The sequence below is a fragment of the Bufo gargarizans genome, chromosome 2, assembly GCF_014858855.1.
Source record: "Bufo gargarizans isolate SCDJY-AF-19 chromosome 2, ASM1485885v1, whole genome shotgun sequence".
NCBI classification, from domain to species: Eukaryota; Metazoa; Chordata; class Amphibia; order Anura; family Bufonidae; genus Bufo; species Bufo gargarizans.
The window spans coordinates 717999882-718021651 of record NC_058081.1 but is presented as its reverse complement, the minus strand read 5'-3'; the positions used below and the strand labels follow the sequence as shown (position 1 = coordinate 718021651).

Here is a 21770-nt window from a genome sequence, read left to right as displayed (position 1 = left end):
AACAAAAACAAACAAAAAATTTCCGCTAACTTGGGCCAAAAAAATGTCTGAATGGAGCCTTACAGGGGGGGGGGGTGATCAATGACAGGGGGGTGATCAATGACAGGGGGGTGATCAATGACAGGGGGGTGATCACCCATATAGACTCCCTGATCACCCCCCTGTCATTGATCACCCCCCCTGGTAAGGCTCCATTCAGACGTCCGTATGATTTTTACGGATCCATGGATCGGATCCGCAAAACACATGCGGACGTCTGAATGGAGCCTTACAGGGGGATGATCAATGACAGGGGGTGATCAGGGAGTGTATATGGGTGATCACCCCCCTGTCATTGATCACCCCCCTGTAAGGCTTCATTCAGACGTCCGTATGATTTTTACGGATCCATGGATACATGGATCGGATCCGCAAAACACATGCGGACGTCTGAATGGAGCCTTACAGGGGGGTGATCAATGACAGGGGGGTGATCAATGACAGGGGGTGATCAGGGAGTGTATATGCGTGATCACCCGCCTGTCATTGATCACCCCCCTGTAAGGCTCCATTCAGACGTCCGCATGTGTTTTGCGGATCCGATCCATGTATCCGTGGATCCGTAAAAATCATACGGACGTCTGAACGGAGCCTGACAGGGGGGTGATCAATGACAGGGGGGGTGATCAATGACAGGGGGGTGATCAGGGAGTTTATATGGGGTGATCATGGGTGATCAGGGGTTCATAAAGGGTTAATAAGTGACGGGGGGGGGTGTAGTGTAGTGTGGTGTTTGGTGCGACTTTACTGACCTACCTGTGTCCTCTGGTGGTCGATCCTAACAAAAGGGACCACCAGAGGACCAGGTAGCAGGTATATTAGACGCTGTTATCAAAACAGCGTCTAATATACCTGTTAGGGGTTAAAAAAATCAGATCTCCAGCCTGCCAGCGAGCGATCGCCGCTGGCAGGCTGGAGATCCACTCGCTTACCTTCCGTTCCTGTGAGCGCGCGCGCCTGTGTGCGCGCGTTCACAGGAAATCTCGGCTCTCGCGGGAGGACGCGTATATGCGTCCACCCAGAAGAGCAGGGCCGCCGGCAGGACGCAATCCTGCGTACGGCGGTCCTGAGGAGGTTAAGAGTAGAGAAATTCAAATTTAGAAAATTGTGAATTTTTAAAAATTTGTGTTAAATTTGGGATTTTTCATAAATAAAGGTGTAATATATTGACTCAAATTTATGACTGTCATGAAGTACAATGTGTCACGAGAAAACTCAGAACGGCTTGGATAAGTAAATGCTTTCCAAAGGTATTAGCACATAAAGTGACACATGTCTGATTTGCAAAAATCGGCCTGGGATTTAAGGTGAAAAGTGGCTCGGTACTGAAAGCTTGCGATTGTGTCATCTTTTCAGTTAGCCATTAAGAGGAATCAACCGCTGAGGAATATAATATTTTTCTTCTATTTACTGGCTAGCAAAGTACAAATATTTTTTCATAATATCACAGTTAGGGGTTGTTCACACAAAAGTTTTTTTTGCATTCTGTATACAGGCCGTTTTTTGTGTTCCGTATATGGTCCGTATACGGAACCATTTATTTCTATGGGTCCACAAAAAAAACCGGAATGTACTCATTGTGCATTCCATTTCCGTATGTTCGCATTTCCGTTCCGCTACATTTTGAGTCTTGTCCTATTATTGTCCGCAAATCATGTTCCGTGGCTCCATTCAAGTCAATGGGTCAGCAAAAAAATCGGAACAGATACGGAAATGCATCCGTATGTCCTCCGTATCTGTTCCGTTTTTGTGGAACCATCTATTGAAAATTTTATGCCCAACCCAATTTTTTCTATGTAATTACTGTATACTGTATATGCCATACAGAAAAACGGAAGAGAAACGTAAACACAACGGAAACAAAAAAAGGAACAACAGATCAGTGAAAAACAGACCGCAAAACACTGAAAAAGCTATGTGGTTGTGTGAACAAGCCCTTATGTGCCATTTATAATACTTGGTGTCTTCTTATGTGGCATGGGGGCTACAGATGTAACTGTTATCTCTGTGCCCTCTATAGCTGCCCCTGATCATACGATTGATATAGACAGACCAATTCAATACCTTTGGAAACCCCCACCTCCCTCTTTAAACATTTTTTTTGTAATGTATGTCTGAAAACAAGAAATTTACTACTCAATATAGTTTTTGTCTTATGCATATTCCACAACATTTTGAATAATAAAATTACACATCTAAGCTATGAAGAGGAACCATGGAGCATCAAAATGTTCTATACCCCATAACTGTGCTAGTTAAAGTCTACTGACATTAATACTGTCCCCACTGCTAGCACTCGAGGGCTTAGGCATCCCTATTACTAGACCACCAGTGATGCTGACATTAACTCCTGCTGTAGACAACCAAAAACAATTGTATATAGCACCTGCCCTAGACCTCCTTGAAACTTGACATTAAGCCCATATTGTCAAAGAGAATCAGGGACACTGACATTGAACCTCTGACAGGCTCTTTCAGCAAATAACAGATTGCCGGAGCTCTCTGGATCCGGCATTCATGGAAGACATCTGCTTGCCCCATTGACTATAATGGGGACTAGCAGAAATCTGTCTGCTACCTGGCAAATATGTATACTGAGAATCGACCGGACTAAAACTGCTGCATGCAGCGGTATTTGTCCGGCTGATTCTCTGCATGTTTGCCTCCTTGTGCCCAGATCTCCACCAGTCCCCATTATAGTCGCATATTCGGGTAGCTTTCGGCAATGCCGGATCCAGAGAACTCTCAAACACTAGTGTGAAACTAGCCTTACACTACCAAGTAAGTTGGCATTGCCCTTTAAGTACTTAGACCACCAGGGAAGCTGCCTCTTAGTTATCCAAGTCCAGTAGGGATATTTGTATTACAGCCTTTGACTATCCTAGACTCAATCAACATTGAGTCTATCCTAGACTTTATCACACAGTTTTTTTTATCTGGCTGGTATTTTTTGGTTGTAATGGAGCCAACCTGAGCAACCAGTTGGGTTGGTGCACTTTTAACCACTGCATTCCTGTTACTACATCCAACCTATAATGAGACAGGGATGTATGATAAATGTTTTTTAAATTAAGATATATACTTTAACCTACTTTTTCTAAGGTGTATTCATTTTCTGATGGTGGATTTTTTTTGCTGTGAATTTACCCAAGTTGTAAATACAATAGTCCTTGACAAGCTATATCTTACTGGAGTGGCAAGGTAAGATAGTCCTCCAGGTAACTAGTCCTTTCCTAGAACCGTACCACCCCTTCCCCCAGATCATATTGTAATACATGAGGTAAGTAGTTCCCAAATTTGTAGCTGTGTTTCCAAATGGCTGTCAAACTGAATTCTGAAAAATCTATCTACCCACGGTATCTATCATAACTAGTTTATTGTGTGCTACTCAGAATTCCTTATCATTTGACATGGAGATAGCTGATACTGAGCTTAGTATAAAGTGTTGCTTGGCCTTTCACAAGAATGCATATCTTTCTTTAAAATCCCTCCCGAATAGCTTATTATTAGAAAAAAGGAATGTTTATCTCAATTGTAGAGATTAAATATTCTGTCTCCCCGGAGTGATGTCACCAAACACTGCCTAATCCTATAAAATTCTTGGTGTGAATATCACTAATACTATTGAGCTTCCTTCACAACAGCATGGACAATGGAGTATAGGACTGCAAGTTTGTGGTTGTTTTGTCTGACTTTGGGGTTCTCAAGAGCCATTGATGTGATAACAGGCAAGTATCTCAAAGTCTTTAATATACCTACTAATGCACATTACAGTTTTTCTCCTTTGTGTCTCTGTATGCAGAACTCTCATCTTAACAGTATGTTCATATATAGTAAACTTGGACTGTCCTAATATATTAACAGTTCTAACAATTTGTGACTCAACAGGTCGAATCCGTAATCATGGTCACTATGTCTGCAGTACCTGGGGGAACTATCATTTTAAGACTTTTGATGGTGGTTTTTACCAGTTTCCTGGCGTCTGCAGCTACAACTTGGCCTCTCATTGCCAAGACTCCTATCAAGAATTCTCTGTCCATATTCACCGGTCATTGGTCAATGGTCATCCGTTTATAGACAAGATCACCATCACCATCAAAGATGTGACTCTTCAGATTAAGAGTAACTTAGTAGTGGTGAATGGAGCTATGTGAGTCAAAGTTTATAATGTTCACATCTTTCATGTGTTTAGTTGGTTGGTTGTTTGGGTTTTTGATTCCATTTTCTTTATTAAACCTTTTATGGGGGAGGGTTCATACCATGGGTTAATGAAAATTGGAAGTTGTAGTGGAAGCAAAAACAGAGGGGCTCTATCATACCTCTTCCATTGTGGATTTCAAGTTAATATTTTTGCGAGGAGATGCTGAGAGACACAATGAACTGTACACTGACACATTTCTGGTTCAAGTTGAAGTAGGATGCTAAATATGCATATGAGTGTGTATATATTCACACATGTGAGTCCATGTTGAGGCTCCTTAGGTATTCTATTTGCCACCATATCACACCTCTGTGGAATGCCTCCAGAATTTAATTCAGAGGAGCATATTTTTAAATTTCTTCTGGAATTCTGTATGGAGGAACATTGTAGGCACATAGAAGTTTATAGACTCCACAAAATTGATTTTCTGTATATCACATGGATCGATAATGCAATATATGAACCTTACCTCACCAATCTATTGGATATCCCTTATTCAGTCGATAGGGGATAACTTTCAAGATTGGAAAAACCGCAAAGGTTACGTCCACACGTTCAGGTTCCTGGATGCAGTTTTCGAAGTCAAAATCAGGAGTGAATCATAAAAGGAGAGAAAGTGTATATGACAGATACTATTCCTCTTTTTTGTAATTCACTTCTGATTTTGGCGTTCAAAAGTGAATAAGGAAACCTGACCAAGCTATATATGGAACTACTGTAGCACAATTGCATTTATTCTAGGAATAAATACTATATGTTCATCTGCTTGACTGTTCTTAGGGTGTCAATACATGTAGATTAGCAGCTGTATACCTTGTTTTTGCAATGTGGTTCTTCGGCATGTGGCTTGTATAGGTGAAACACATTATAACCATGAACTTCGCCTTTCCAAAATTCTAGCAACTCATGGTAAAACCTTGTGTGGTCTTGTCATGAGAGTCTTGGCTTCACATCACATTACCATACATGTACAGGCACCTTTATGCCCACACTATTGGATGTTCTTCATTTCTTCCATTCTTCTAGCCCCAACTGTGTAACATAATTGACTTTCTTAGTAACCTATTAGTTTGCTAATATTAGGGAAATAGCCCTGTATTCACTTTTAATACAATGGCGTCTAAAGGCCAACAATCGAAGGGAATAAAGTTCGAAAGCCTAGAGCCTAAGATAGTGTCTGAAAATGATTATGAGATGGGATTTTTGGTCATAAAAATATTCATATACACACTAATAGCCAGCAGTGCTAGAGTCTGGACTGCCTAAAGAGTTAATTTATAGTGATGTTTTTGATAGGAGAACATTTACCGTAATTTTCCATAATCTTGAATACAACAGTTTTTGTAGTCTTGATCTGCATTCCTACAATAATTCAGTGATTAGATTTCATGATCTCTTAATTTCCCCATAAAGCTTCTTGATATGGGGCAGCATTACATGGTTATTTGGCAAAGACTAATTTAATCGGTTTTATATTCTTAAAATAACTATTGTCTCAGGACACCTGAGAAGTTGCTGGAATTGTCCCATGCTTTTATTCCCCTTATCCTCTGGATTATTTTCCCCAGCATTGCATAGCAGCCCAATACTGTTCACCTCATAGTGATGATCATGCAAAACATCTTGTACTCATGCATTCAAGGAAAATCAATTCTCAGATTTTCTTTTTAATATCTTATCTATAGATCTTAACTGCTAAATCGTCTTTTCCCAGAATTGTCTATTGAGCTCGGGAACATATAGTTTTCCATGATTTGTCAGTATTTTCCTATAAAAGGTTGTTTAACTGCCGCCAGAACTCCCCATGCCAACACACATTGATTGACTGTATACTCATATAGTACTTGCCAACAGTCCACAATTATGGACTGTTCCAAATTTTCAGAGACAGTTCTAGCAGTCTCAGGCTGTCCCAGTCAGAAGATAGCCAGAGGTTACGTAAGCCTCTGCCATAAATGGGTAATTATTCTTATTGGAGTTGGGACGTTCCCATGACTAGACTTATATGCCCCAAATTTACCAACAGCAGTGTTGGTAAGTATGCATAGTTCTGGCAGCATCTAAATACCTTTATTGCACTTTGAAGGGTTGACTTGCACTGTGACTGTGATGTTGTGTGCACTTATACTGTTTCTTATTGTTGAACTGCATTTATATGTCTATTGCAATATATCCTGTTCATTTGCACTGTTATTACACTATAGCTGCACTGCACGGTGGAAAGGTTGAATGCACAGACAGCTAATACTGAGAGACTGTATGACTTTCTGCCGATGCAAAACTTTGGAGGAAAAAATTCAGACACATTGATGGACATTTATTAAGCTAATTATGCCATTATTGTGGAGTAAAAAAGTTGCACATTATGGTGCGTGCCATATGTGCGTTATAATTTGCGACTTTTTAGACTTCTCGACACTTTTCCAGGGCAGGGATTAGCGGAAGTAGGTGAGGCTTTGTGCCGCCTGCTGCATTTTTCTATAACTTTTGCAAGAAACTGGCGTAAGTTATAGCTGAAGTCTACACCAGCCTGTAGCTGGCATAGAATTCAGTTTCTAGTGCGCGGCTTCTGCCTCTTAATTAATTAGGCACCTCTCACACCAATGCAGGGAGATCAAGACTGGCGGATGGATATACCAGTCTTGATATATCTCCCCCACAAGTCTAAAGACTTGTTTATAACTGGAAAAACTGCTTATTCATTCCATTATACTTACATTGAATGTCTATAAAAGTCTATGATAGAAATTGTAACAATGTTTTTGCTTAGGCTGTGCTTCTCCACTCCACCACTCGCACTAGAAGGTTCTAGATTAGCAGATCTGATTAAGTCCCAGGGCCGTTTTGTTTAAAACAACTTTATTTTTAGATTCTGAACTTAAATGGGGTTATCCTATGAAAAATATTTATGATCTATCCACAGGACAGGTGATTAAAGAGGACCTTTCATCTGTTTAACCCTAATCTAATTTGGGTCTTACCTTATAGGGCGGTCCCTACTGATGTCATCACACTTTTTTTTTCCAAAGAGCTCCTCCCTGGCTGTGAGCGGTGCGATATGATTGGATGCGCTCACAGCCAGGGAGAAGAGAAGCATTAGAATATAAGGCACCGGAATCAACGGGGGAAAAAAAAAAAAGTGTGATGACATCAGTGGGGGCTGCCCTATAAGATAAGACCCTAATTATACTAGGGCTAAACAGATGAAAGGTCCTCTTTGATATGGGCTTATGTGGGTTCTGACCATTGGAACCCCAACAATACACGCGACAGTGCAAGTGTTCATTCCATTCACTTCTATGGGACTGATGGAGTGCTAAATGGAAGTGTACATTTCATGGTGGAACCCCTTTAAGAAGCATAACTCATGTATAAAACATCTTGAATTCACAGCTTAATGATTCATTTTCAGTGCCAGGACACCTTTCTACAAATTTGGTATTCTCATGCATGAAAACGATGGCTATTTTAAGATGTACACAAAGGTTGGCTTGACCCTCATGTGGAACAGAGAAGATGCTATCATGGTGAGCTATTATTAAGAAGTACCACCAGTTATGAATAATTTGTCTCCAAAATGTCCTAACTAGAAATGAGCTAATTTAAGATGGCAAGATTTGTTTAGTCGTGTATAGAACCTAAAAGACAGTGGAGGCTGAAATGCTGAATATAGATCCTTATTTCAGCCTCGGTTGCTTCACATGTGGGAAGTACGGCTCTGTAATAGGAAATTCTCCAGTGGGCAAAATGCTGTAAAACAGAGTTTCACTAATCTGTAGTTCTCACTTGTGTCTACAGGGTTCTTGATACCAAATACATAATTTATGTGACAGTATCTTGTTTTGTTTCTAAGTGGCCTTTTAGCTATTTTCTTTCAACGCTTCCAGGTATATTTGTCATTTCCAAAGAGCCAAATCCACTCATATCTCCAATACAGTCATGAAATGTCTGTCCAAAAATTTCACGCTTCCTATTGCAGGTAGAAGGTTTAGCCTTTTAAAGGTAATCAGCGACCTCTCTGTCAAACTGTTTGCCTCAGATCACCAAAAGAAAAACAGCATTTTAATCAGGTGAACCACAGCTACAGTGGATATAAAAAGTCTACACACCCCTGTTAAAATGTCAGGCTTCTGTGATGTAAAAAAATGAGACAAAGATGAATCATTTCAGAACTTTTTCCACCTTTAATGTGACCTATAAACTGTACAACTCAATTAAAAAACAAACTGAAATCATTTAGGTGGAGGGAAGAAAAAATAAATAAAATAATGTGGTTGCATAAGTGTGCAAACCCTTAAACTAATACTTTGTTGAAGCACCTTTTGATTTTATTACAGCACTCAGTCTTTTTGGGTATGAGTCTATCAGCATGGCACATTTTGACTTGGCAAGATTTGCCAACGCTTCTTTGCAAAAAAACTCAAAATCTTTAAAAAAACTTAAAATTCTGTTTTTCTTTTTGTGATCTGAGGCTCTGTTCCCAAATTATGATTGTTTTTCTTAATATACAAATTAGGTCTTTGGTGCAACGATGGTGTCACCATTGCTCTTGTTGCACCCAAGCTCCACTTATTTTGATGGCCAGCCCCTCTCTGGCTGCTTTGCCACTGCCTTGCCCTGTCAATCAAAGTAGTCAGGGAAGGGGTGGCCACAGAAATAAATGGAGCTTGGGTGCAAGAAGAGCAATGTTGACGCCCTCATTGCAGGCCTAATTTGCATATTAAGAAAAAGTATAATGGGGAACGGAGCCTCAGATCACCAAAAGAAAAACAGCATTTTAATTGGGTGAACCACAGCTTTGCGTCAATGCAAATGGTTCGATAGGGATGTCGCTGGTAACAGATTTGCTTTAAGGATGAGTAACTTGAAGCTCCTAGACCCTAATGCCCCTAAATCTGCCAAAGGGCCCTTATATGCTAAGTACTATTTATAATACTGGTGTCTTTTTATGTGGAACAGTGGACGATGGGCTCCCTTCCAGCACCAAGGCCTGCAACTGACAACGGCACAAAAAATCTGCTTTGATGTATAATATTTTGAACACAATTTTAAGTAACCCTGTATCTTTCTTCTTCAGGTGGAGTTGGACCCAAGGTTTCTCAATCATACTTGTGGCCTATGTGGGGATTATAATGGAGATCCCACAAAAAATGAATTTCTCTCAGGGGGTAAGTGGGTTAGGAAAAATGTCTCAATGAAACATTCAATCTTACTTACCATTATCTACCACATATTGAGCTATTGTCCATAAAAGTAGTAAAGGAGCGCAAAACCTAGGAGTGAATAATAAAAGTAAAATAGAGATAAACTGACCCAGAGTGTTTGTCAGTCTGCAGGATTTTCTGCATGTCCTCGAAACAAACAGTCTTGTAGAAATCCTGCAGAGAGCACAGGGGTTAATGACTGAGAGGTGGAGCTTAGACAAAGGGCGGGGCTTATTGTTTTGTATTCTACTGCAGACAGAGCAGTGGGGGACGCCCCTGCTGAAACCAGTTGTCCAATAGCCAGACACAGGAGGAAGGGGAGGGGGCATGAATGATCTCCTTTAAATATTTAAGTTTCATTATCATTTTCTCAGTTTTAATTGGAACATGAGAAAAATATAGGATCAAAGGAAAAGATCAGATTACGAAAACTGCTGCTTTTTTATTTTTATTATTTTTGTTAGTGTTTGCTTAATAGTTTATAATTTACTAAGACTGGGCTCACATGATGCTTCTGTTTTATATAGACGTCTATGTTAAAAAAAAAAAAAAAAACTATATCAAATTCGTCATTGTCCTTTTACCAAAGCATAGCAGACTCTGCTTTTGTATGTATGCTTTTTCTTAACACAGAAGTATGTGTAAAATGGATACAAATGGATGGCCTTTTGTTGGCATCTGTTTGTATACGTTTTTGGACATCAGTTGAACAGATCTACGTAATGTGAACCCAGCCTTATCTGTATCGGGGTAGTAAAAACCTAAATGAATGGTGGAACATAATAAGGTTTGAAGAAGAAGTCACCATCAACTGATGTTCTGGAAGTCATAATGTATTCAGTGTATGAGGCATCAGACAGGTTGGGCCACAAAGACCAGACCCCTGTTTCCCTCATGTGGTTTGCACAGGATAATGCTTATTGGATCTCCTTCATCAAAACTGTTTTAAAGTAAGGCTGTCATTGTTGCCCATAGGAACCAATCAGAGCTCAGCTTTGATTTTACCAGAGCATTTTAAAGCTGTCACCAGGATCAACCCTATTAAATCAGACATACTGCCTGGTAGGGTTGATCATGCTGATTAAAACGGTACCTTTCTCAGCTAGATAGCTGCAGAGATATCTGCCTTTTTATTCATATGCAAATAAGCAATTGGAGCACCAGGAGGCGGAGCTGAATCCTTTGAGCACTGCTATGTAACACCCCCTGTGCTCTGCACACTCCCCCTCCACTTGATTGACAGGGCTAGATGTCATACTGAGGGCAGAGCTGTGTCCTACCATCTAAAATCATATACTCTATGTACTATAGCTTCACCACACTGAGATCTGCTCAGAAAGCTAATATACATATCACTGCTGTATTCACAAGCACAATATATGATTATAAAGATACTAGTAAAATGTGTTAGCTTGGAATCAGAGGCAGCTATTGAGCACGGATAGCATCACCGTGAATTAAATGTGGAGAGAAAAAAAATGGGGGTACCCTGGATTCTGGAGTATAACCCCCAACAACCCTGTTTGAGATAATTCCTTCCGCCCTCAGGTCTTACATTAACGGTATCAAACCTCTCCAAATTAATTAACTAACTATTCGCATGTTCAGATACGCCCGGATTTTAGGTCCTGAGCCATAATTCCCCAAGGAAATTATCTTTTTTGGTCAAGGTCCCGACTAACACCACTAACTTTCCTTTTCCCCCTTTGAACTGACTTTTGTGCTTAAATGTGTTTAAATGTGGATATAATTCATTGTCCATATCTGATTGTTTGTGACCAATGTGATCAATGTGATTAATTTAAGAAGGGGACTATATTTGTTATAAAAGAGTTGGAGAACTCCAAATGCCGTCTAAAAAAAGGGAGGAACAGCGCGGCCCTACGGGGAGCACCGCCAGGCGATCAACAGGAGGGTTGGAAAGTGGGTCTAAACAGTTGGGTCTAAATAAGTATTTGGTTCCGAACTCACCCGGGCCTAGATCCCCACAAAAAGAAAAAACTGTGGATCCTAGACTGCAGGGTCCGACACATGAGATGTCAGCCGAAGGGGGAGAGGGGAAGAGGGGAACCCCAGTGACATATACAGAAACAGATGTAAAAATGGTGCAGGATATACTTGGCACGGTTTCACGGATGGAAAATCTAATGGGTAATTTGGTAACTCAGCTTGGGGCAGTACAGACGGATGTTATGGTTATACGAGCTGAGATGGAAAAAGTAAGGCAGCGGTTGCAAGAGATTTAAAAAAGGATCCCTACCCTAGAGAAATCCGTTCAGAAATTAGAGAAGGAGGTGACACTTCTAAAACAGACAAATGTCAAGATGGAACAAAAATTGGCAGACCAGGAGGATAGATCAAGAAGGTCAAATATAAGATGTGTGGGGATCCCAGAGCGAGCGGAGGGAGAAAACTGTACTGAATTTATGGAAAAATGGTTAAGGGAGAATAGTAGAGAAGGTACTCTTTCTCCCCTGTTTTCTATCGAAAGAGCACATAGGGTCCCCACAAAAAATAGGGTGCCAGGGGACTACCCCAGACCGATACTGGTGAAATGCCTTTTATCTAAGGACCGAGACGGAATATTAGCTGACGCTAGAATCTCAGAAAGATACCATATACATGGGGTAAAGATTAAACTCTTCCCAGATTATTCATATAGAACTAACGCACAAAGAAGAGAGTTTATATCGGTCAAAAAAAGATTAAGGGAGGCAGGTATAAAGTACAGCTTATTTTTTCCGGCTAAACTAAGGGTAGAATATAATGGCAAGTTTGTTTTCTTTCAGACTCCGGAGGAAGTTAGCGAATGGGCGGATGGGGAGGGTCTTTGAGGCGGGGGGGGAGGAGGTGATAGGAGCCATAATGCTAAGTTATGGAGTCGCCCGGACTGCTGATCAGCAGAAAGGGGGACTATTTAGATGGGAGGGTATATAGGGGATATGGGTGGGGGGGGGCGTGGAAAGAAAAACGTTTATTTTTTTTATTATTTTTTTTCTTCCCCCTCTGTTAGATGGTTAGGGTCCTTTCATTGAATGTGAGAGGGCTCCGTGAGAGGGTTAAAAGGTACGCTATCCTTGAGTGGATGAAGAGGTTTCTGCCAGCCATCATCTGCCTCCAGGAGACACACCTGGATAAGGAATCAGTGAGATGGTTGGAGAGGGGTTGGATGGTGGCGGGATATCATTCTGTACACACTACTTATTCCAGAGGGGTTTCAATTTTGATACATAACAAGATTAGATTTGAGGCTCTGGCATGTGAGGCCGATGACTATGGCAGATACCTTTTTTTATATTGCTATGTAGAAGGGAGAAAAACCGTACTCGCAAATATATATGTTCCACCACCATATAAACCAGATGTTTTGTATCAGTTGTATGGATTTATGTTGAATAAACAGGAATGTATACTGATTGCGGTCGGCGATTATAATGCGGTTATGGATCCACCCAGGGATAGGATGTCTGGCAGAGGGGGAGGAGCACAAAATGTAGATTTATGTAAACTAGTCTATGAATTTAATTGGGTAGATGTTTGGCGGGTTCAGAACCCAGATGAAATTATGTACTCTTGTTATTCAAAAACACACCAAACTTGGTCGAGAATAGATATGATTTTTGGAAACAAAAATCTAATATCCCAAAACAGGATTAGGACAAAGTATATACCTATGGCCCTGTCGGACCATAGTGCAATGGTAATTGAGTTGGATTTAAAAAATAATAATATTTTGCCGTTTTTTAAATTTAATCCCCATTGGCTATTATTGATCTCAGATAATGAGAGTATAATGGAGGAGTCAAAACTCTTCTTCATGGAAAATAATGGTTCTGTCGGTAGACTTGTGGTTTGGGACACTTTTAAGGCATTTTTGAGGGGTATATTGTTTAAAAAAGTAAATTATTGGAAAAAAAGTACTAGAGAGAACGGGAAGGTACTGGAGAAAAAATTGCAAGAGGCTGGAATGGCATGTATGAGATATCCTACTGTACTCAATAAGAGAGTTTGGGAGGAAGAACAGGAAAAGTTGAAGATATATCAATTAGAAAAAAGTAAGAAAGAATTGCTCTTTCAATGGATTCGGTTAGCCTCGGAGGGTGAAAAGGTTGGTAAAATATTAGCAAATATAGTGAGAAATCAAAAAGGGAAATCATGGATCGGTGTGATCAAAGATAAAACGGGCAAATTATTTACCATATCCGAAGATATCAAAAAAGTGTTCGGGGACTATTTCCAAGAGCTATATAAGTCTAGGGTACAATATTCAAAACAAGAGTTAGATTTATATCTAGACAAGATTGCCTTTAGTAGAATATCTAAGGTCCAAAAAGAATATTTGGAAAAAGAAATAACGGCGGCAGAAATAAATTTAGCTCTGGGGAAGGTTAAACTTGAGAAAACACCAGGTGGAGACGGGCTCCCCTTTGAAATATATAAAACCTTCTTCCAGGTATTAGTTCCAGAATTAAAAACAACACTGGATGAGGCGCGAAAATTAGGCGATCTACCGGATTCTATGAAAGAAGCAATTATTGCATTAATTCCAAAAAAGGGGAAAGAACAAACAGATCCCGGCTCATATAGGCCAATATCCCTCTTGAACACGGACGTCAAAATTTTGGCAAAAGTTTTGGCGGATAGGCTCTCAGGGGTTATTAAGGTAATAATAAATAAAGATCAGACTGGATTTATACCGGGTAGAACAATATACTCCAATACAAGAAGGTTATTCCTTAACATTGAAGCCAATAGATCACACGCAGGAGAGAAAGCGATACTCTCATTGGATGCCCAAAAGGCATTCGATTGCATCGAATGGGAGTATCTATGGGCAGTACTAAGGAGGTTTAATATAGGGGAGGGTTTTATAGGGTGGATCCAGCTAATATATCGTAATCCTAGGGCCAGAGTGGTTGTGGATGGGAGCTTGTCCCTGCCGTTTGCCCTTTCACGAGGCACAAGGCAGGGATGCCCTCTCTCCCCACTGTTATTTGCAATTGCAATTGAACCTTTGGCAAATATAATAAGAAATGACAGGGAGATTAAAAGTTTTTCATATGTGGGTGGAGAAGAAAAACTGTTAATGTATGCAGATGATATTTAACTTTTTTTGCAAAACACTGGGGATCAATTTAACAAAGTGGTAGAGATAATAGATAAGTTTGGGTTTTTTTCTGGCCTAAATATCAATTGGGGGAAATCACACATGTTATTATTAGGAGATGGGCAACTACAGAGAGATACACGGGTGCACGTTCTTAAAAAACACGAAAACTTTAAATATCTCGGCATACAAATTTCCGGAAATATAGAAGAATATGAAAAACTAAATGTCCTCCCCTTAATAAAAGAATTAAGAACTAAAATACACATATGGAAAAGACTACCAATGTCAATGCAGGGTAGGATAAATTTAATAAAAATGGTCTTTCTCCCAAAGATACTTTATGTACTGCAAAACGCCCCAGTAAGAATACCGCAGAATATTTTTAAACTATTTGATAGATTGATGGGGGATTTTGTTTGGAAGGGTGCGATGCCTCGGATAAAGAAGGAAGTCCTTCAGCTTCCAGTGCAAGAAGGAGGATTAGCGCTTCCCAATCTGTTTTTTTATTACTTAATAACACAATATGGGAACATAAAGGATAGTTTAGATAGTCAAGTGGGTAGGCAAGAATTAAATAGATGGGGATGGAAAGAGAAATGTAATCACTTAGAGGTGTTGGAGTCAGGTTTTTTGGGGAAAAAAAATACTGGTAATAGGATACTAAATTTAGTAGAATATGTATGGGGGGAAATTAAGAAGATATTGGAGATTAAAGGGTTTTTGAAGTATACACCGATATGGAAAAATCTTAATTTAAAGGAATTGGAAACAATAAGAGATTATATAGATTGGGGGAAAAAAGGAATGAAATATCTAGATCTGATTTTTGAGGAAGATAAGCTGAAGGATTTTAACATAATGGTGTCGGAATTTGGGATCCCCTATAGTGATATGTATAAATATTTCCAGCTTAGGAACGCATTGCGGACAGTAGTACAGGAGGATAGGTACAGAAGGGAAAAATCAGATAGGTTGGATAAGTTTATTGTAGTAGGGGAAGGAGGTGGAATAACTGCAAAGAGATATAGGCTTTTGATGGAGGGAAAAATAAAAACGATTACAATGCTTGCTGTGAAAAAATGGGAGAAAGATCTAGATTCCTTTACAGAAGAAAAATGGAGAGATGCTCTTGGAAACTATGCGACAGTTTCGGATAGGGGTTCGCACAAGATTTCACAATTTTTTATAGTGCATAGACTACATCGATCTCCATGGATGTTGAAAAGAATGGGAGTTAGAGTAACAGATAAGTGTCCAAAATGCTGGGAGGAGAGAGCCGATTTGATACATTGTTTTTGGAGGTGTCCCAAACTTCATAGATATTGGACGGATATAATAGAAACCGTGTTTTTGCTCCTGAAGGTTCGGTTGCCCAATGATCCAGTAATTTGTATTTTAGGGGCAATTGAACATTTGAAATTAAATAAAAAAATACGACTGGTTTTGAATAAAGTATTATTTCAGGCCAGGCTCCTTATACTTAGGAAATGGATAAAGGTAGATTTACCGACGGTGGGACAGTGGAGAAAAGCAATAGATAATCTAATCAAAGAAGAACGTGGGATGAAGAATTATACTAAAAAGTCACCAAATCTCGACCAGGTTTGGAAAAATTGGTTACTTTAGTTTTTTTTTTTTTTTCTCTTCCACGCTCCCTCGCGTCCTTTTGGGGGTGGGAGGGAAGGGTATGGGGGGGTGGATGGGAAGGGGGAGGGGGAAAGAAAGAAAAAAATGAATAGTATTTATCAATTACCAATAACTGTTTTTCATGTATTGTTGGAGCAATATGTTTTTTTGTTATGGATGTATTTATTGTATGAAATTGAAATAAAGACATATATAAAAAAAAAATAATAATAATGTGTTAGCTTATAAGCATAGAAAAAACATGCATCTCTATGTAGTAATGTTATAGTTTGGTGGTAAGTGCTTATATTGTATATAGATATCCCAAGTTCAAGTCATGGAGAGACTTACGATAAATAAACTATTTTTTTCTGTTATTTTTTCTCTCTCATTTAACATGTAATAAAAGGCTATTCTATAATAAATAATATATAATCATAAAAATAGCAATAAAAGGTCTTACTATATTGAGAATTTTTTTTTTACTTAGAAACTGAAAACTATTACTGGTTTATTCACAGGCACAATATAGGATTATAAAGAAACCAGCAATATTTATTAGCTTTTTAAGCCTAAAAACATTCTCAATAGGATAAGGATATAGGGGGTCATTTATCAAACAGAAAAATACACAGAATTTAGGCATATTTCTGGTGCAGATTGCATGCAAGGGTCCTTTGCGCCACAATCTGCAACTTCTCTTCGCTTGCGCCAGGTCTAAAAAAGTGGGTGTGGAGCGGGCACGCTTGTTTTAGACATAGAAAATGGTCTAAATGTAAGACAGCTGTCTTACATTTAGATGTGGCGGAGGACCCGCTGAAGTTATCTAGAGTTCAGCGCCTCTTCATAAGTCTAGAGAATCCACCACCAGGTATAATACACCGGTCTTAATAAATGTGCCCCGTAGACTATTATTATATAGGTTAAATGTGGAAGAAAAAAACCTTCAAGTCTCTACCAAGATTCAAACCTGGGATCTCTACATACAAAACCCACTTATCACTGAGCTATAGCCTTTCCACAGAGAAAGGATGTGTTTTTTTTCTATGCTTCATCGATCCGAAGTCGATTCCTTCAAACACTTTGTTGTAAGCCTGTCAGAGACCTGTCTCCGTTCAGCATTAAAATACATTGCCTCATTGTAGCCAAACTTAGTTTCAGCCAAAGTTGCGCGAGACTTTGGTGAATTAATTCGATATTTATTTCTGCATGTTGAAAACATTTAAAATCAGGAATCTGAAGTCGGGTTTGGTAATGAGGTACCATCTGGTACCAAACCCCACTTCAGATTCCTAATTTTAAATGTTTTTAAAGATGCAGAAATGAATACCGAATTTATTCATCGAAGTCTCGCACGACTTTGGAAGAAATTAAGTTTGGCTCCAATGAGGTAATACATTTTAATGCTGTACGGAGACAGGATTAAAATCGAAGTGTTTGACCAAATCGACTTTGGTTCGATGATCTGAAGCTCTATTCGCTCAACAAAACTTATAAGCTATCACATATTACTAATGTCCTTATTATCATATATTGTGCCTGTGAATAAAGCAGTAAGAAGTATATCAGCTTTCTGAGCAGATCTCAGTGTGGTGAAGCTATTGTACATAGAGTATATGATATGTAGATGGTAGGACACTCTGCCCTCAGAATGCTGATGTCTAGCCCTGCCAATCAAGTGGAGGGGGAGTGTGCAGAGCACAGGGGTGTTACAAAGAAGTGCTCAAAGGATTCATCCCTGCCCTCTGGTGCTCGAACTTCTCATTTGAATAAGAATACAAATGCAGATATCTCTGCATTTTCTGCCTTCCTCTGGATCAACCTGCAGGTTAACAGGCTGAACTGGATGGACAAATGTCTTTTTTCGGCCATATGTACTATGTTACCATGTATTATACAAAAGAAAGGAAAAAAAGGAGTAGTGTGTAAACTTGCACTCTCCATGTATGCGGTACCCCACAGATTGGAGTGTCCACTGTGCTCTCCAGGAAATTGGAGAAAACTGTGTCAGTCCAGTCCAACTATTCCACCATACTCCAAATGAATCCTCTGGCACTTGTGGTCTAAAACTTAATAGTCTTTATTAGAAACGCATTCAAAACATCCACATTGCATAGGATAAAAAATAGCAGCACTTGGAATGCAGATAGAATGCCAGAGGATTCATTTCCGAGTATGGTGGAATAGCTGAGAGGTTAATCAGGGGAGGGTTTTCTGTCTGACCTCCAGTCAGCGATGCCATACAGGGCCTCCACAGTCATCAGACCTAATGGGGTGCGACTTTAATCTGTGGGAATGTTAAGGCTAGGGGTTAAGAAACGAATCCTCAGACAGTTTTCAAACTGAAATAGCAAATTGACATGCATGTTCGGAATATGGAACAAGTGGTGTAGAAGAAGGTGTTCCTGAACTTGACAGGCACAACTTTGATTAGTCGCTCATGAGACTAATTCCTGCATCTCTTCAAATGGGTAAGTAGGTCCGTATTCCATTATCCATTATTCCATACAAATGACACAAGGGAAAACATTTTTTTTTGTGGCCCACACTGTATATGTTCGTGATCACTATCTTTGTGATGTTTAGATTTTCTAATGGTTTTTTAACCACTTTAACCCCGCTAGCTAAAACCCCCTTAATGACCAGACCACTTTTTACACTTCTGCACTACACTACTTTCACCATTTATTGCTCGGTCATGCAACTTACCACCCAAATGAATTTTACCTCCTTTTCTTCTCACTAATAGAGCTTTCATTTGGTGGTATTTTATTGCTGCTGACATTTTTACTTTTTTTGTTATTAATCGAAATGTAATAATTTTTTTGCAAAAAAATGACATTTTTCACTTTCAGCTGTAAAATTTTGCAAAAAAAACGACATCCATATATAAATTTTTCGCTAAATATATTGTTCTACATGTCTTTGATAAAAAAAAAATGTTTGGGCAAAAAATAAATGGTTTGGGTAAAAGTTATAGCGTTTACAAACTATGGTACAAAAATGTGAATTTCCGCTTTTTGAAGCAGCTCTATCTTTCTGAGCACCTGTCATGTTTCTTGAGGTTCTACAATGTCCAGACAGTAGAAAAACCCCACAAATGACCCTATTTCGGAAAGTATACACCCTAAGGTATTCGCTGATGGGCATAGTGAGTTCATAGAACTTTTTATTTTTTGTCACAAGTTAGCGGAAAATGATGATTTTTTTCTTTATTTTTTTTTTCTTACAAAGTCTCATATTCCACTAACTTGCGACAAAAAATAAAATATTCTAGGAACTCGCCATGCTCCTCACGGAATACCTTGGGGTGTCTTCTTTCCAAAATGGGGTCACTTGTGGCGTAGTTATACTGCCCTGGCAATTTAGGGGCCCATATGTGTGAGAAGTACTTTGCAATCAAAATGTGTAAAAAATGGCCTGCGAAATCCGAAAGGTGCTCTTTGGAATGTGTGCCCCTTTGCCCACCTAGGCTGCAATAAAGTGTCACACATCTGGTATCGCCGTAGTCAGGAGAAGTTGGGGAATGTGTTTTGGGGTGTCATTTTACATATACCCATGCTGGGTGAGAGAAATATCTTGGCAAAAGAAAACTTTTCCCATTTTTTTATACAAAGTTGGCATTTGACCAAGATATTTATCTCACCAAGCATGGGTATATGTAAAAAGACACCCCAAAACACATTGCCCAACTTCTCCTGAGTACGGCGATACCAGATGTGTGACAATTTTTTGCAGCCTAGATGCGCAAAGCGTCCCAAATTCCTTTTAGGAGGGCATTTTTAGACATTTGGATCCCAGACTTCTTCTCACGCTTTCGGGCCCCTAACATGCCAGAACAGTATAAATACCCCACATGTGACCCCATTTTGGAAAGAAGACATCCCAAGGTATTCCGTGAGGGGCATGGCGAGTTCCTAGAATTTTTTTTTTTTTTGGCACAAGTTAGCGGAAATAGATTTTTTTTGTATTTTCTCACAAAGTCTCCCTTTCCGCTAACTTGGGACAAAAATGTCAATCTTTCATGGATTCAATATGCCCCTCACGGAATACCTTGGGGTGTCTTCTTTCCGAAATGGGGTCACATGTGGGGTATTTATACTGCCCTGGCATTTTATGGGCCCTAAAGCGTGAGAAGAAGTCTGGAATATAAATGTCTAAAAAATGTTACGCATTTGGATTCCGTGAGGGGTATGGTGAGTTCATGGGAGATTTTATTTTTTGACACAAGTTAGTGGAATATGAGACTTAGTAAGAAAAAACAAAAACAAAAACAAACAAAAAATTTCCACTAACTTGGGCCCAAAAAAATGTCTGAATGGAGCCTTACAGGGGGGTGATCAATGACAGGGGGGTGATCAGGGAGTCTATATGGGGTGATCACCCCCCCTGTCATTGATCACCCCCCTTGTAAGGCTCCATTCAGACGTCCGTATGATTTTTTACGGATCCACGGATACATGGATCGGATCCGCAAAACGCATACGGACGTCTGAATGGAGCCTTACAGGGGGTGATCAATGACAGGGGGGTGATCAGGGAGTCTATATGGGGTGATCACCCCCCTGTCATTGATCACCCCCCTGTAAGGCTCCATTCAGACGTCCGTATGATTTTTTACGGATCCACGGATACATGGATCGGATCCGCAAAACGCATACGGACGTCTGAATGGAGCCTTACAGGGCGGTGATCAATGACAGGGGGGTGATCAGGGAGTCTATATGGGTGATCACCCCCCTGTCATTGATCACCCTCCTGTAAGGCTCCATTCAGACGTCCGTATGTGTTTTGCGGATCCGATCCATGTATCCGTGGATCCGTAAAAATCATACGGATGTCTGAATGGAGCCTTACAGGGGGGTGATCAATGACAGGGGGGTGATCAATGACAGGGAAGTGATCAGGAAGTCTATATGCGTGATCACCCCCTTGTCATTGATCACCCCCCTGTAAGGCTCCATTCAGAGGTCCGCATGTGTTTTGCGGATCCGATCCATGTATCAGTGGATCCGTAAAAATCATACGGACGTCTGAATGGAGCCTTACAGGGGGGTGATCAATGACGGAGGTGATCAGGGAGTCTATATGGGTGATCACCCCTCTGTCATTGATCACCCCCCTGTAAGGCTCCTTTCAGAGGTCCGCATGTGTTTTGCAGATCCGATCCATGTATCAGTGGATCCGTAAAAATCATACGGACCTCTGAATGGAGCCTTACAGGGGGGTGATTAATGACAGGGGGGTGATCAGGGAGTCTATATGGGGTGATCAGTGGTTCATAAAGGGTTAATAAGTGACGGGGGGGTGTAGTGTAGTGTAGTGTTTTGTGGTACTTTACTGAGCTGCCTGAGTCCTCTGGTGGTCGATCCAAACAAAAGGGACCACCAGAGGACCAGGTAGCAGGTATATTAGACACTGTTATCAAAACAGCGTCTAATATACCTGTTAGGGGTTAAAAAAAATCACATCTCCAGCCTGCCAGCGAACGATCGCCGCTGGCAGGCTGGAGATCCACTCGCTTACCTTCAGTTCCTGTGAGCGCGCGCGCCTTTGTGCGCGCGTTCACAGGAAATCTCGGCTATCGCAA

The 21770-nt window shown here is 40.1% G+C and overlaps 1 protein-coding gene across 1 annotated transcript in view; it reads left to right on the top strand.

Annotated features, from left to right (window-relative positions):
• Positions 1-3691: 3691 nt before the first annotated feature.
• The window catches only part of LOC122926355 (mucin-2-like), a 100112-nt gene continuing 82033 nt past the window's right edge, over positions 3692-21770 (top strand). The window contains exons 1-4 of the mRNA XM_044277730.1: positions 3692-3710; positions 3928-4189; positions 7653-7767; positions 9318-9408. Coding sequence (XP_044133665.1) covers positions 3692-3710; positions 3928-4189; positions 7653-7767; positions 9318-9408 — 487 coding nt within the window. The remainder of the gene's footprint in view (positions 3711-3927; positions 4190-7652; positions 7768-9317; positions 9409-21770) is intronic.